This window comes from Bactrocera tryoni, chromosome 2 (genome assembly GCF_016617805.1).
Source record: "Bactrocera tryoni isolate S06 chromosome 2, CSIRO_BtryS06_freeze2, whole genome shotgun sequence".
NCBI lineage: Eukaryota > Metazoa > Arthropoda > Insecta > Diptera > Tephritidae > Bactrocera > Bactrocera tryoni.
This window is the reverse complement of record NC_052500.1, coordinates 82272037-82286913: the sequence shown is the minus strand read 5'-3', so window position 1 is coordinate 82286913 and position 14877 is coordinate 82272037. Positions and strand designations below refer to the sequence as shown.

Below are 14877 nucleotides of genomic sequence, written 5' to 3'. Positions count from 1 at the left end.
AGACTAAGCAAAGCAGCTACGACAAGAAAATAGTTTAAAGATTTGAGCGACCACTATGGAGTAAGCAAAAGAAATGGTGTATTATATACCGTTATTATTTTATTTAAATTAATTACAAAACGAAGCAGTCGTTTAACGTTCGCGCATGAGTACACATTTAGAAAACTTAGCAACTAATATTAAAAATACAAACAAAAGCAAATAATATATGACACGTTGTTTATAAAAATACAAAATAAAGCATAAAAACGAAATAGATTTACGTTAATAACAATTCAAGAAATTTATGCACCAAAGAGTGTCGATTATTCGTTGTCTTCGGATGATCGTTTTTAAGCTGTATTTATTTGGTCGTTAAGTTTAACCAAAGTTTAACCAAAGAGACCTGAAGCCTTCTTCTTGAATGAGTCCCATATGCCAGAGCTTTCCGGTTCAGCCGTAACCTCGATTTGCTATAAATAAGGATAATATCATTTAGATACATGCTCATATTGAAATTTAGAAAAACTTACTGCATTTGCTTCGGTGCTGGATACCTGCTTCTGGCTGGCACCGCGGTGGGGTCCCACAAATGTGCCCTGCAGATCCTCGACCTGCACGTCTTGTTGCTGTTGCTGCTGATCCCATGCGTTTTGTTTGTAGTCGCCCAGTTCTACTTGTTGTTGTTGTCCAAAATCTTCAAATTGTTGCTGCTGTTGTTGGCCGAAGTCATCCCGCTGCTGTTGAAATTGTTGTTGCTGCTGACGTTGACCATAACCACCATGACCGGCATGGCCACGCGCACCGGAATATGAGCTGTGCGCTGAAGCAGCGGCGGAAGAAGAGTAACCGGCGGCTCCACCACGTCCGTAACTGCCTTGCACTTGCTGCTGATCATTCCAACCCAGATCAACTTGTTGCTGTTGGCCGCCATCCTCTAACTTGCCATTCCAGCCAAGCTCCACCTGTTGTTGTTGTCCGAAGTCATCCACTTCCTGCTGTTGTTGCTGTGTATCCAATTCACGCTCACGTCCGTAACGTGCGCGTCCCGCACCACTAACACCGGTTGCATCAACCTCACTCACCGGTACCGTAAATTTGTACTCCTTCTTGCTGTAACGGTAACCACTTGTTTGTCCGCCCGCGCCACCGCTTGGTGCAGGTCTAACGTATGCTGGGTATTGTGTAGTCGGTTCGACTTTCATTTCCGCCGATGGTGGAGGATACAAATTGTTATCTTGACCGGCCAAGCCAGGCTCTTCGACATCAACATTATCCTCGTATACATGCGGTGGTTGATCACCACGATCCTTGGAGATCACTTGATGTGGCCAAGCAGTGCGATTAGTCGAACCGGCACCTATTTCATGGCCGCCAAAGCCGGTACTATCGTCCATGGGTAGCAAGCCCTGAGAGAGCAGATAAAGAATGCGACGCCATTGGATGAGTTCTTCATTTCTCAAACCGGACCTGCGTCCTAAGTCTGCCATACGTCTCGCCTCCTCCGTACTCCACTTCATACGCTCAACCTCATTGGTGGTCTTCTTGTGCATTACGAAATCAATGTAGCGTAATTCCTTTTCGCGGAAGTTTTGCAGTTGATTCAGCTGCCAACCGTAGTGTTCGGCCAATCTTAAGAAACGCTCGAATTCCTTAATTTGCCAGTCTTTTAATGCCTGGGTGGTGATGCCATAGCTGGCGGCCAATTCGTTAAGCACGATATCTTGACGCTGCCAGTTGCGCAGATTCTTCAAACTGAAGTTTTGATTCCTAATCAAATTGTATAGACGATCACGTTCGCGTTTCTGCCACTTCTCGAGCGTTAACAGCTTTATGTTGTCCAAAAGACCTTCACGCTGCATATGATCGATTTCAATGCGTTGGAAGGGCGCCAATTGTTCGAGTGTGGTGCCGTAGAGTTGTGCCAAACGGTTCTGATAGTCGGTGTCGGCAGCAATATACTCGAGGAATTCAATTTGTGTAATGCTGATGTCCTTAGCGATAGCACGTAAACGTTCACGTTCCTGCTTCTGCCAATTATTGTAGTCCAAATTCTGATGTAGATCGCGTACAAGTCCCAGTTCGCCGAGACGTCTCAACTCATTACGTATCCACGATTCGAGCTCCTCAATGGAGACATGATATTCATCGGCCAAGTTGTTGAGCGTATTTCTGTCACGCAGAATTTGTTCTTCCCACACTGTGACAGTCAGACCTGGTTGACGTGTGACCAGACGGTAAAGTCGATCCTTTTCACGACGTTGCCAATCGACCAAGCTTTCGGTTACGATTTTATTTTGATCCAATAGACGTCGCAGCTCTTGTTGGTACCACGCTTCAACCTCTTCCACTGTGACGTGATATTGTATAGCCAACTGACGCAAATGCTCCTGATCTTGTTTCAATTGTCTTTCGAGTTCCTCAATAGACCAGCGCTGTTGTTTGCGCAGCCGTTCGTTAATTAGATTCTGTATGTACTGATTTTCGTGAATCTCCCATTCTTCAATTATTTCGGAACCAGTTATGACACCCTGCTGATTGAGCTTATGTGCCTCACCACGCAAGTACTCTTCGATCTCCTCCACCCTAACATCGTACTGGCGTCCGAATTGCTCCCAACGCATACGTTCCTTAACCAAGTAGTCTTCGAAATCTTGCCAGCTCATCGGTACAGTTTGTGCGACGGCTTTCAAATGTGCTAAAGTGTAAATCTTCCATTGATCATTATCACCATGTTGCTCATAGCTGATGTAACTCTGTGGTCTTTCAATCAGTCCAAGAATTTGCAGACGTGCACCTTCCTGCTGCACCCATGATTCCACTTCCTCGACAGTCACGTGATAATCGTGTGCGATGCGTTCCAAACGTTCCTTATCACGACGCAAGAAAGCATTGAACTCTTCATAGGTGGTAGCATTGTTCTGCTGATTCAGCCAGTCTTGTAGGTGATCGCGTTCGGTTCTCTGCCACTGTGTCAATTGTTCTACTTGTAGCAGACCGGAGTTCTTCAAACGTTGTAGTTCATCGCGCATCCAGGTTTCGATTTGTTCTACACTTACGCTATACTCACGTCCTAACTTCTGTAGACGTTCGCGATCGCGACGCAGTTGAGCCTCGAACTCATCATAGCTGATACTATTCTGTTGCTGCAATAGCATGTCAATCAAACGTTTCTGTTCATCACTTTGCCACTGCGTGAGATTTTCCACCTGCACTTGACCAGTGGTTTTCAAATTCACCAGCTGCTGGCGCAACCAAGTCTCAACCTCCTCAACACTCACCGAATATTGTTTTGCCAGTTCTTGTAAGCGTTGGCGCTCATTGTTGAGCTCCACTTCGAATTCCACATAGCTCAATTGGTTGTTTTGACGTATGAGCTCCTTCAAGCGTTGCGCCTCAGCCACCTGCCAATCGGCCAGCTTCTGCACATGGTCCGCTGAGTCTTTGCGTAAACGCTTCAACTCTTCAATCATCCATTTCTCGATTTGTTCGATATTGACGCGATATTGATCAGCGAGTTGATGCAAATGCGCGCGATCCGCAAGCAATTTCTGTTCATAATCGGCGGTGGATAGTCCATTTTGGTATTGTTGAATCAATTGTTTGATATAGTCGCGCTCAACCAACTGCCAGGTCTGCAGATTTTCTACCTCGAATTTGCCCTTGTTGCGCAAATCATCAATGACTTTCTTCACATAAGCTTCGATCTCGACAACGCTGACGTGATATTGATTGGCCAAATTGACTAAGAAAACCTTGTCTTTCTGCACTTTCTGCTCGAACTCTTCCACTGTGATGGAGGACTGTTGTTGCAGCAAACTCAAAATGTGATCATGTTCCGCCTGCTGCCATACGGTCAGTTTCTCTATATCAAGTTTACCCTGTTGACGTAAGCGTTCTACCTCAGATTGTATCCACTTCTCTATCTCCTCCACAGAGGTGTGATATTGGAAGGCCATCTTCTGCATGTGCTCACGATCTTGACGCAACTCACTCTCGAATTCTTCAACGCTCCATACCTTGTTTTGTTTGATCAGCTCCTCGAGACGCTCACGCTCCGCTATTTGCCAGGCGGTGAGGTTGTCGATTTGTAGCTGACCATCATCACGCAAGCGGGCCAACTCCTTCTTCATCCATTGTTCGATTTCCTCCACTTGTACGCTGTAATCACGTGCCAGCTTCTCTAGTAGCTCGCGATCTTGGCGTAAACGCTGTTCCAATTGTTCGGTGGAGTGATATTGTTCCTGCGTGATACGTTCCAAGTAACGACGTTCTACCTCTTGCCAGTTGGTAAGCTTCTCATTCGGTTTCAGCAAACCCATGCTGATGAACCGCTGTTCCTCATTGCGCACCCATTGCTCGATCTCTTCGATGTGCACATTGTGCTGCATGGCTAGATCTTGTAGACGCTTGCGATCTTCTAGCAACCACTTGTGGAACTCTTCAACTGTGAAGTCGCGCTCTTTGACCATGTTTGTGAGATTGCCACGCCATTGTGATTGCCAGTCCTTAAGTTTTTCGATTTCAATCAAGCCTTCTTGTTGCAGTCTATGTATCTCGTTCTTAATCCATTCTTCAACCTCTTCCACGCGTACTTGGTTCTGATGCGCCAATGTGTATACGTGTTGACGATCCTTTTTGATACTCTCTTGCAATTCGTCGATGGAGAGGTTGTTCTTATTAACCAGTTCAAGTAGACGATCACGTTCGTTTTTCTGCCAATTATTCAGCTGTTCCTGTATCTGCAACAGACCCAAACTCTGCAGCCGTTCACCTTCCTTCTTGATCCAACCTTCGATCTCAGATGTTTGTACGTTGTAAGTCTGTGAAAGGTCTTGCAGGCGTTGTCTATCGGCCAACAACTTCTTCTCGAATTCTTCAATTGTCAACTTGTTCTCTTGCACAATCTTCAAAATTTGCTCTCGCTCTTGCTTCTGCCAGTCTTTTAGGTCTTCTACCTTTATTAGGCCCTCACCTTGCAAGCGCAACAATTCCTTCTTCAGCCATTCTTCAATTTCCTCAACCTTAACCTGGTACATATTGGCCATTCTGTATAAGTACGATTGATCATCTTTGATCTTCTTCTCCAGCTCTTCAACTGTCAGTTCATTTTGCTGAACGATGGCAAGCAAGCGTTCACGCTCCTTCTGTTGCCAAGCTGCCAACTCTTTTTCGACCTCTTTCAGTAGACCCTGTGATTGGAAGTTTTTGATTTCATTCTTAATCCATTCCTCAACCTCGGACACTTGTATCTTATATGTTCTTGCCAAATCTTCCAAGCGTGCGCGATCACTCATAATCTTCGCTTGGAATTCCTCAATGGTTAAATCGTTCTTATTCACAATCGACTTGAGATGTTCACGTTCACGTCGCTGCCACTCTTTGATATCCATCTCGAGTTTAGTCTGACTTTGACTGTGCAAACGTTCCAGCTCAGCGCTTTGCCATTTCTCGAGCTCCTCCAGACTCACATGGTACTTTGCAGCCAACGACTTCATATAGTTGCGATCGCGTGCCATTTGCGCTTCCAACTCTTCCACTGAACCACGGTGCTGTTTCACCACATTCTCCAAACGTTCACGCTCAGAACGTTGCCATTCCGTGACACGTGTCACTTCAGTACGATGTTCATTGATCACGCCATTCAGACGCGCCAGTTCATCCTTCAACCACTTTTGCATATCTTGTACATTGCCTCGATACTGTTTACCCAAATCTGAGAGCTTTTGTTGGTCCAAGCGTATAGATTTCTGGAGTTGTTCAATTGTGGCGTTATGCTGACGAATCAGCTCCTCCAAACGTTCCTGCTCGTTGGTGCGCAGCGAACCGGAGTTTATTGGCCTTGAAATCATAGAGTTATTCTGGTCATTGAAGTAAGCATATAATCGATTCAACTCCTCGATTTGCCAGTTTTTCAGCTCCTGCAGCGATATGTTGTACTGACGTGCCAGTTGCACCAACTTATCATTATTTTCGCGCTGCCAGCGTTCGAGTTCCTCACGTGTCACGCTATTTTGATGTATCAGCCAGTCTAAACGTCCCGCTTCGGTGCGCTTCCAGCCGGTAAGATTGGGGTTTTGCGCCTGATATTGACCCAACAGCACGCGATAACGATCTAATTCGCTGCGATGCCATTCCTGTATAACATCAATAGTGGTGCCGTAGCGCTCAGCCATAGCCAGTAAGCGCTCCTCTTGCTGTCGCTGCCATTCCTCTAAGCGTTGTGGCGTCACATTACCCTGTGACAGGAACCAGAAGAAACGTTCGCGCTCTTCCTGCTTCCAAGCCTCACCACGTGGCACGGACCATTCACCAAATGGACGCTGAGAGTCGTAGACAAGCTTGCCATCAACCCACTTGCGATTCAATTCGGAACCGCTAACGGTATTTGTGCCATCAGGATTTGTAATAATTGTCTTATTATAACGGCGGACAGTCACCGTTGAGCCGGGAGAGAAACTTGGGCGAAATACTTGATTGTCAGCGCCGAAAGTTTCTACATCAGCATTCGAACTGCCCGCAATGGGGGTCTGTGGTATTGGTCTGTAAGCACCCATTTGCCAATCTGAACTGCCTGCAACGTTCACCACTGGTTTATAACCCAACACACTGGGTTCCATATTTTGATTGGCCCAATCATAAATCTTATGTCTAACAGTGGTGGTCGTGCTACTACTTCCACCCGGTTGTCCGTAAACTGGGCTTGGATATCTGTTGACGCCACCAGCAGTCAAAGAACCGCTGCTATAGCCACCAGCACCGTAAGTGTATGCGGGTGCGCCATCACTTGTGGTGATTGTGGTGCGATTGCGACTGCGTATGGTGACCAATGGACTGGCGTAACTGCCATCACCGCTCACTTTCTTCGCCTCGGTGCAATTCTTATGCACGACATAAGTCTTGCCATCGATCACCTTTACTTCGGCTGGATAAGCATAATTGCGTACCTCATCGAAATTGGATAGATCGACCGGTTGGAAATGCCCTACATCGACTTCCTGCTGTTGTTGACCAAAATCTTCGCTAGTTGCAATGATGGACTCAAGCGTCTCGGCAGACTTTGATTCGAAAAAGTTCGGTGCCGCAATCGTGGTGTAAGGTAAGATTCCCTTACGCATATCGGTCACGAGCTGTTCGCTCACATGACGTACGAGTGCGTCCAGCTCGGATGCGGTTTTGCCCGTCAAATTGATGATGTTTTCTGTGAGGAATAAGAAGTAGTGTTAAATCTGCGGCTAACTCAAAAAAACATATTATTGATTGCAATAACTCACCATCCCACGACGCGCCTTGTACACGATAGCCCGTGCTGCTGCCCTGTGACATGTAATTGTATTCCAGCCGCAGACGACTAGCAAACTGGCGCACCTCATTGAAGTGAGCATACGCCCAGGAACTTAACTGGCAACACGACGTACTGCCGCCGACGCTTGAGGCGGACGACGAGGACGAGGACGAAGCGTAACGTGAAGAGGTCGAATAGCCGGATGTACTACCGACGCTGTAGGCATGCGTACGCCATTGCGCCACGCAAAGTAGCGCCAATACAAGGCTCCAAGCCTTCATTTTCTCTGGATTTCAGTTGACTACCTGAGTATGAGTCTGAAATGAGGTGTGTATGAGAGAGAGAGTTTTAATAGGGTTAGGTGGGTTGAGCGCAATTGTAAACACCATGAACCTAAATTCAACCCTGTGTTAAATTTTCTGGCATAATTCATAATAGTGCTTGCGTTTGAGAATAGCAAGCCTCAAGCTAACATATTTCGTCAACTATTATACAATGTAAGTCTGTCTATATATAATTACAGATTTGTAAATCTTAAACAAATAACCACGTAAGCGTTACTCGATTCAAAACGTGCGCTTATTTCATAACATATTTATGTCTGCATCTTTGTTGTAGAGGCTATATCAGCTATAATCGGCTCGGCGCTCCTTATGAATCAAGAAATCTAGTTCACTTCTCACTTATTTATTCTACACAGCACCAGAGTCGCGCTATTTACTTATTTTATTTATTTTCACACATTCTCATCAGCCTTGATACGCATTTAAATAAACCGTTCGGCGATAAGTTATGTAGATGCGCTTTGAAAAAAGTTCAATATTTTGACCTCTGAAGCTTTAGACGCCTAGGTACACACAGCCACATGCAAATGACGATTTAGTGATCACTTTTCGAATATAAAACAAATATTTTGAGTATAAATTCAGCATATTTTGGATTTAATTAATTTGTTTTGTTCGTTTTTTGCAAAAAACGCTAGATTCGGAAAAAAATAAAGAAATTCTTCAATAAAAATCCGAAAATTTATAGACCTTACATCCGGCCAGAAACAAACAGCTTTTGTCACAAATATTAGAACTGATAAGACGCTTTATTGCCATCAGGTATATTTGTTTAAAAAACTCGAATTCGTAGTGAAATATATTTTAACGAATTTTGGAAAGCACTTAATTTCAGATTTTTTACTTTTTAGGTAAAAAAAAAACAAAGAAAACTTTATCGAAGGTGTGAAAACGTAGAAACATATTCTTTTCTCACACCAAAATTTTGAAAAAGGCGCAAAAACTCTTTCGAAACTCTACTAAAAACATATGATTTGTGTGTGGTTAGGTTATATCTAGGTTAGGTTAGTTGGCTGATTCCTCAGCATTGCCGATCTGACAAAATACGGTACATATGTTTCGAGGAGGAATGGTTGAGATTATTCTGTCTCGTCTTCTTCGAAATAACTAATCCCTCTGGCATCCGGTAAAATGTTCAGTCTTTTCGTTTGACTTCCGATCGGATACTGACCAGTTAGAACTTCTACAACCATTAAATGATGTATCATCATGTGAGCGAAGAGTTCGCTAGATCTCTTACGATTCACCCTCGGCCAGACGGACCTTGCGACTGCACAGCTGCTGGTAGCCTGAAACCCAACAATTCCGTAGTGAACCACAAGAAACCAACGGAGCTCCTACCCATTCTCAATCTGCATTGAAACTGAAGCACCTGTCCAAGCAAGCTCGTTAGTCTTATAGTTAACTGCTATACCACTGTGACCAGGCACCTAAACCAGTCCAATAAAAAAAATAGAATTTCGAGATATGGAGTTTAGACATCCCTTCAATAATCTTGAGCGCACAGCCAGCGAACTCAATCAAAGCCAATATCACAGACAATAATAGAAGATGATGAAAAATTCCTGACAGTGTACTCCTCCATCAACCATTCTCGCAAGATTTGATCCAACCGTAAAAATATATAATATTTATGGTCTAAGTCCACTTTATTCTATTTGTGTTCTTTATATCGGGTCTGCTAAACAAACTGAGAATTCCTAATCACCGCAATTACTGATAACTCAAGATCTACACCTCAATTAAGCAAGAGATCTGAGTTGAAAAATCATCATTGAAATTCATGGAAATAAAATTGAACATCTCCAAAACATCAATTTACCACATTTTGACCAAATATTTGGCTTACGAAAGGTGTGTGCACGGTTTGTTCCGCTCAAATTGACTGACGACCAAAAATTGCTCAGAATCCAACATTCGAAGGATGATTATTTGACCAAAAATCACATTTTAACCATTAACCACTCCCCGTATTCACCTGATATGGCACCGTGCGACTTCTTCCCTTTCGGAAAAATGCATTTGCCCATGAGAGGAAAACGTTATGCAGACGTAGAGGCCATTCAAAAGGCTTGCACCGGCATACTGGCTATAAGGAATAAAATAAATTGATTTTGCCGAAAAAACCATTTGTTCTGTTTCTTTTTTAAAGTCTTGTTTACTTTGGAACGCACATTGTATTATTCAACATAACCTCATTATCTTTGAAATGATTTGGGATTCAGAGGTCAGTCATCATTTTATTGCACGACCTTTTTTCGATGGTCGAGAATCTAGAGTAGACTACTATCGGAGTTTGAGGAGCTGAGTGGATTTAGCCATGTTCTTTGTCGCACCGTCTGTTTCTACGCGAACTAGTCCCTCAGTTTTTGAGATATCGATTTTGCGCACGTTCTTTTCTGCCCAAGAAGCTGCTCATTTGTCGGAACGGTCGATATCGGACCATTATAGCATATAGCTGCCATACAAACTGAATGATCAGAATCAAGTCTTTGAATAGGAAACTTTTTTATTTGAAGGGACATCTTCATAAAATTTGGCATGGCTTATTTTCCAAACCGACGGTAAAATCTCCGAAGGAATTGTTCTGATCGGACTACTATAGGATATAACTTCCATACAAATTGAAACATTAGAATGAAATCTTTCCATGGATTTTTTTTTATTTGACAAGGTATTTTCACAAAATGTGGCATGGACTATTATCCGAGGAAATGTTTCAATATCCGAAGAAATTTGTCAAATCGCACCACTATAACATATAGCTACCATACCAACCGACTGAACAAACTCATGTTCTTCATTTTTTTCTTTGTGAAGAAGGTTATTGTCCCGCATTGGCAAGACTACGCTGTAAGCATCTGTATGATACACTGGAGGAGGCAGAGTCTGGTCAAATTCGCGCCAAGCGCAGGCATTCTGAAGGATGACACTTCCTCATGGACCTAGCAACTGAACTCCATCTGGTATCGCAAAGGACCAAAACTGGTCTGTGTGTGGTTTATTGGCCTACCAGATTAACCTAACCTAATATATTACTAATAATTCATGTTCTAGACAACGAAAAACTGCGCAGAAAGAAACTGAATTTGTGAGTGTACAAAATATTATGAGAAAAAGTCTTAAAGAGATCATCCATAATATATTAATGTTGTAAATTCTGTAAAAAAAAGATCACTTTCGAACAAAACTATTTTTTTCATCCAATCTAATAAATTTTCCAACACGACACACCCTTTGACTTAACCTCATGTGCCTGCGAGCATATAAATTACACTACAACAAGCCGGGTCGCTTTAAAGCATTGCATTTCCAACAAATTGCAACACTAATTATTTAATTTATTACAATTTCTGAACCCGAACAGTGCCTGCAAACATAAATCGTGCAACATGCCGCAGGAAAGCGCTGCAATGGCAAAGTAAAGAAACAAATAAAAAAGAAAGCCATGAAGATGCATTAGAAGTGATATGCAAACAAAATATTTAAGGTGCTGAGGAGACATGCCTTTATTTTGAAGAAATTGGGTCAGCGGGCACGCGCTAAAAATAGACGCAACAAGCGAAGCACTTGAAAAAGAAATTTTCCAAATTAAATAAAACTGAAAAGAAAGTGTACGCCAAGATGCCACTTCAGCGTGCTGCAACACAGAAGTGCAGCAAGACAAGTATATATATGTATGTATATCTTACATGCTTAGCTATGCCACGCTGTCAATACATCAGCCGCGTGTGGCACACGCCAACGCAACGCGTCGCTTGACACGCACCCGCCATGGCAGACAGAAAATTTTTATTTTATTTCTTTTTTTTAGTTTTTTGATTTGTTCTGCATCTCTGCCTTAATTATCTCAAGCACAAGCACACGCATGTGTCTATTTATAATGCTGGCTGCTGGCGTTTGCACACACATTTATTCATATTTTCTCGACTGTCACATTTTACTTTCCGCAGATTTATGCTCCGCGCATTTTATGACTTTTTTCGTTTGATTTTTTACAACCTGATATTTTTATTCCCCTGTCACACGGATGATTCAAGTGCGTGGCCAGCGCCACACGCCCCTAGAGCATGCGTCCACCTTTCCATTTGTATATATATTCTGATGCTGCCAATTCATCATTTGCGCTGTCATTGAGCGTATGACATATTCACACCCCGTCAAATGGCAATGAAATTGGAAAAAGCACTAAAACATACGGAATAATGTCAACAGTAAAAGTGGAAAATCTAGTTTTCGGCAAACTCATTGTTAGTCATTGACTCGCAGCATCATCAGCGCTGCTGCTTTGTAGCTTCTGTGGGTATCTAAAAATGTTAGCGGAAGGGTTGCTTATTGTTTTTATTGCTTCATTTATTGTAGTGTTTGTATTCTTAATTACAGCAATAGTAAAAGTGTCAAAGCGTGCATTTAAGCAAATCCATTAGCTTGTTGGCAGCATATCAAAGAGTTAAAGTCTGCTGAAAGGTTTATGTTACTTATACGCACAGTCGTGCGGCTCCCCACGTTCATGCGTTGCAACCAATGCCAAAAGTATATGTGAGACATTACTACCATAAGGTGAGTATATAGCTTAATGCTTTTTAGGATTATGTGTGACTCATAGAGCTATGATCTTGATAGAACCGGTGAAGTGATCAATTTCTCTTTTCAATACCTACAAAAAAGTCTTGGAAAGCCTAAAAAAATTTACTTCATCGTAAAACATCAAGTAGATAGAAAGTTCATGTTGGAATATCTATTAATTTTTTAATATTTTAAAAATTTAAATTATTTGAAAATAATTTCCAATTTGGATGTTGATCATTAAAAAATTTGTTTGGCTTTCAACAATGAAAATTTGTTAAAAAATTCGAAATATTTGAAAAATATCGAAAATAATTTTTGTTTTAAGTTTAAGAAGTAAAAACATCTTTTTTGAAATAATAAAATTATTAAAAGCATTAAAATTATGAATTACAAAAAAAAAAAAAATATTGATAAAAAAATTCTAAATACATATGAATGTAGTACTAATAAATACTCGGATAATTTTTTGAAATTAAATTTGAACAATTTAAGTATTTTTTTATTTTAAAAGATATTTAAACTTTTTAATTAAAAAATGTTAATTCTTACATTCATACCGTTTTTTAATAAAATTTTCTATTAAAGAGTTAAATATTAAATATGATTACCTGGAATCAGTTTAGTTTTAAAATATTGAAGTTCATTATATTCACTTTTCAAAATGTTTTCTAACAAATAAGTTTTAATTAAAAATTATTTCAAATTTTCATATAAAAATTTAAAAAAAGATTTGTTCTGAAATTTTCAAAAACAAAAAATTTTCAAAATTGTGTGTACGATAAACCAAAACTAAACCATTTTCAAATTTGTCATATTTTACGAACTTATGGAAGTTTGAAGTTTTCAAAAACACGAATTTTCCAAAAACTGTTGTAACAAACATAAATTAACGAAAAATAAAATAATTCCAAACTCTCATATAAAATTAAAGCAAAAGTGTGTTTCAAACTTTCATATACATACATACATACATATATAGGTATTAAAAAAATCGTTTTCACACTTAATTATGAGTTCTTAAAATATATAAAATTCTCAACAGAAAATTGTCAGTGAAATAATTTCAATTCTTCATCCTAAAAAAACTTTCGAAGTTAATTTTGAGTTTTTCAAAAATATGGGATTTTCAAAAATTGCATTTTACACAAAAATTGTATCAAAAAATATAATTAATTTCAATCTTTCATCAATAATTAAAAGAAAAATCGAACTTGGTTTTGAGTTTTTCGAAAATATGGAATTTAAAAAAAAAATTGAACGAATTAATTTCGATTTTCGATCATCATTTCGTTCATATTTCTTTTGAAATAAATATATTTTTTTGAAAAACTCTTAACTGAGTTTGAACAATTTTTTACTTCTTCATGAAAGATCGAAATTAATTCGTTCAAATTTCTTTCCATCTTTCATCAAAAATTAAATAAAAATTTCGAACGAAATTTTGAATTTTTCAAAAATAAATAAAAATAATTTCATACTTTCAAAAAAAAATATGAAAAAATTATTTTCTTTTATTTAATTCTTCGAACTTAATTTTGAGATTAGAATTTTCAAACATTACATGTAACAAAAAATATTAATGAAAAATATTTCGAATTTTCTTGAAAAATTAAAAAAAATATTTCGGACTTCCATTTGAAACGTTTTAAAATTTTGCATATGGAACACAAAAATTAAAATAAAGTTCTAAATTTCATAAAAAAAAAGTATTTTTGAACTTAGTTTTGGAACTCTCAAAAAAAGGAAATTTTAAAAATTTACACAAAATTATTCACCGAAAATCAGAAATATTCATATGTACATATGTATGTATATTTTTCAAACTTTTTTTTAAAAAATTTTGCATACGGAACACAGAAATTAAAAATAATTTCGAAAAAACTTAGTTTTGAAAAATTCGAAAAAAGGAGTTTTTTAAAAAATTTACACAAAATTATTCACCGAAATTCCGAAACTCACATTCAAAAATTTTATGCTCAAACGAAATCCACTAATATTCCATTACAACCACTTCAGAGTAATTGGCAGTGTTGGTTTTCACTACACCCGCTTTTCGAATGTATTCTTCTCCAAACAAATAACACAAATTTCGCACTTGATCCTTACAGCAAGGACCTTCTGGCGCGCACACACAGACAAACACACGTAACGGCAGTGCTGCTCAATCTAATTCTACAAGTACAATTACACCAACACAAACACACAGCACTATTCTAAACACGCTTCGATTTCGAAAACTTTTCCGATTTGAACGCGACGGCCGCAAGTGTCCAACTGATTTCAAAATCTCCGCTGTAACGAACTTAAATGAAAACGATCGCCGCTGTGCTGCTGCGTGTGTATATGTTGCTGTGCAGTGAGCTGTGTGTGCGTCTGGCTGAATGCTGATCGCTGAGCTGAGAACTCGACGAAGCCGAAAGTAATTCTACTCATAGACAGCCAAAAACAAAAACACAACAATACAACAACAAGTAAAACAATACAATAATACAACAGCAAAAGCAACAATAACAAACACAACAACTTGCTACAAAAACAAAAGAAAAGACAATAAAATAAAACATAAATGCGCTGAGACAGTTTTTGGCCGGCAGCCGCATCGATGACGTAGCCGTTGTCGTGCGATACACGAGACAAGTCGTCAGACGAGGCGTATGCGGTTTTGTTGATGAGGTTATTAAGTCATCAGTGACAGCAGTT

The 14877-nt window shown here is 40.0% G+C and overlaps 1 protein-coding gene across 1 annotated transcript; it reads right to left on the bottom strand.

The window, feature by feature from the left end:
- Window positions 1–79: 79 nt before the first annotated feature.
- On the bottom strand, window positions 80–14449 carry LOC120769502 (tiggrin). The gene is made up of 4 exons (XM_040096534.1): window positions 14137–14449; window positions 7254–7581; window positions 513–7180; window positions 80–452 (listed from the first exon to the last, which is right to left on the bottom strand). The coding sequence occupies exons 2-4, from the start codon at window positions 7543–7545 to the stop codon at window positions 372–374; spliced, it is 7041 nt and encodes a 2346-aa protein (XP_039952468.1). The 5' UTR covers window positions 7546–7581; window positions 14137–14449; the 3' UTR covers window positions 80–371.
- Window positions 14450–14877: the final 428 nt, after the last annotated feature.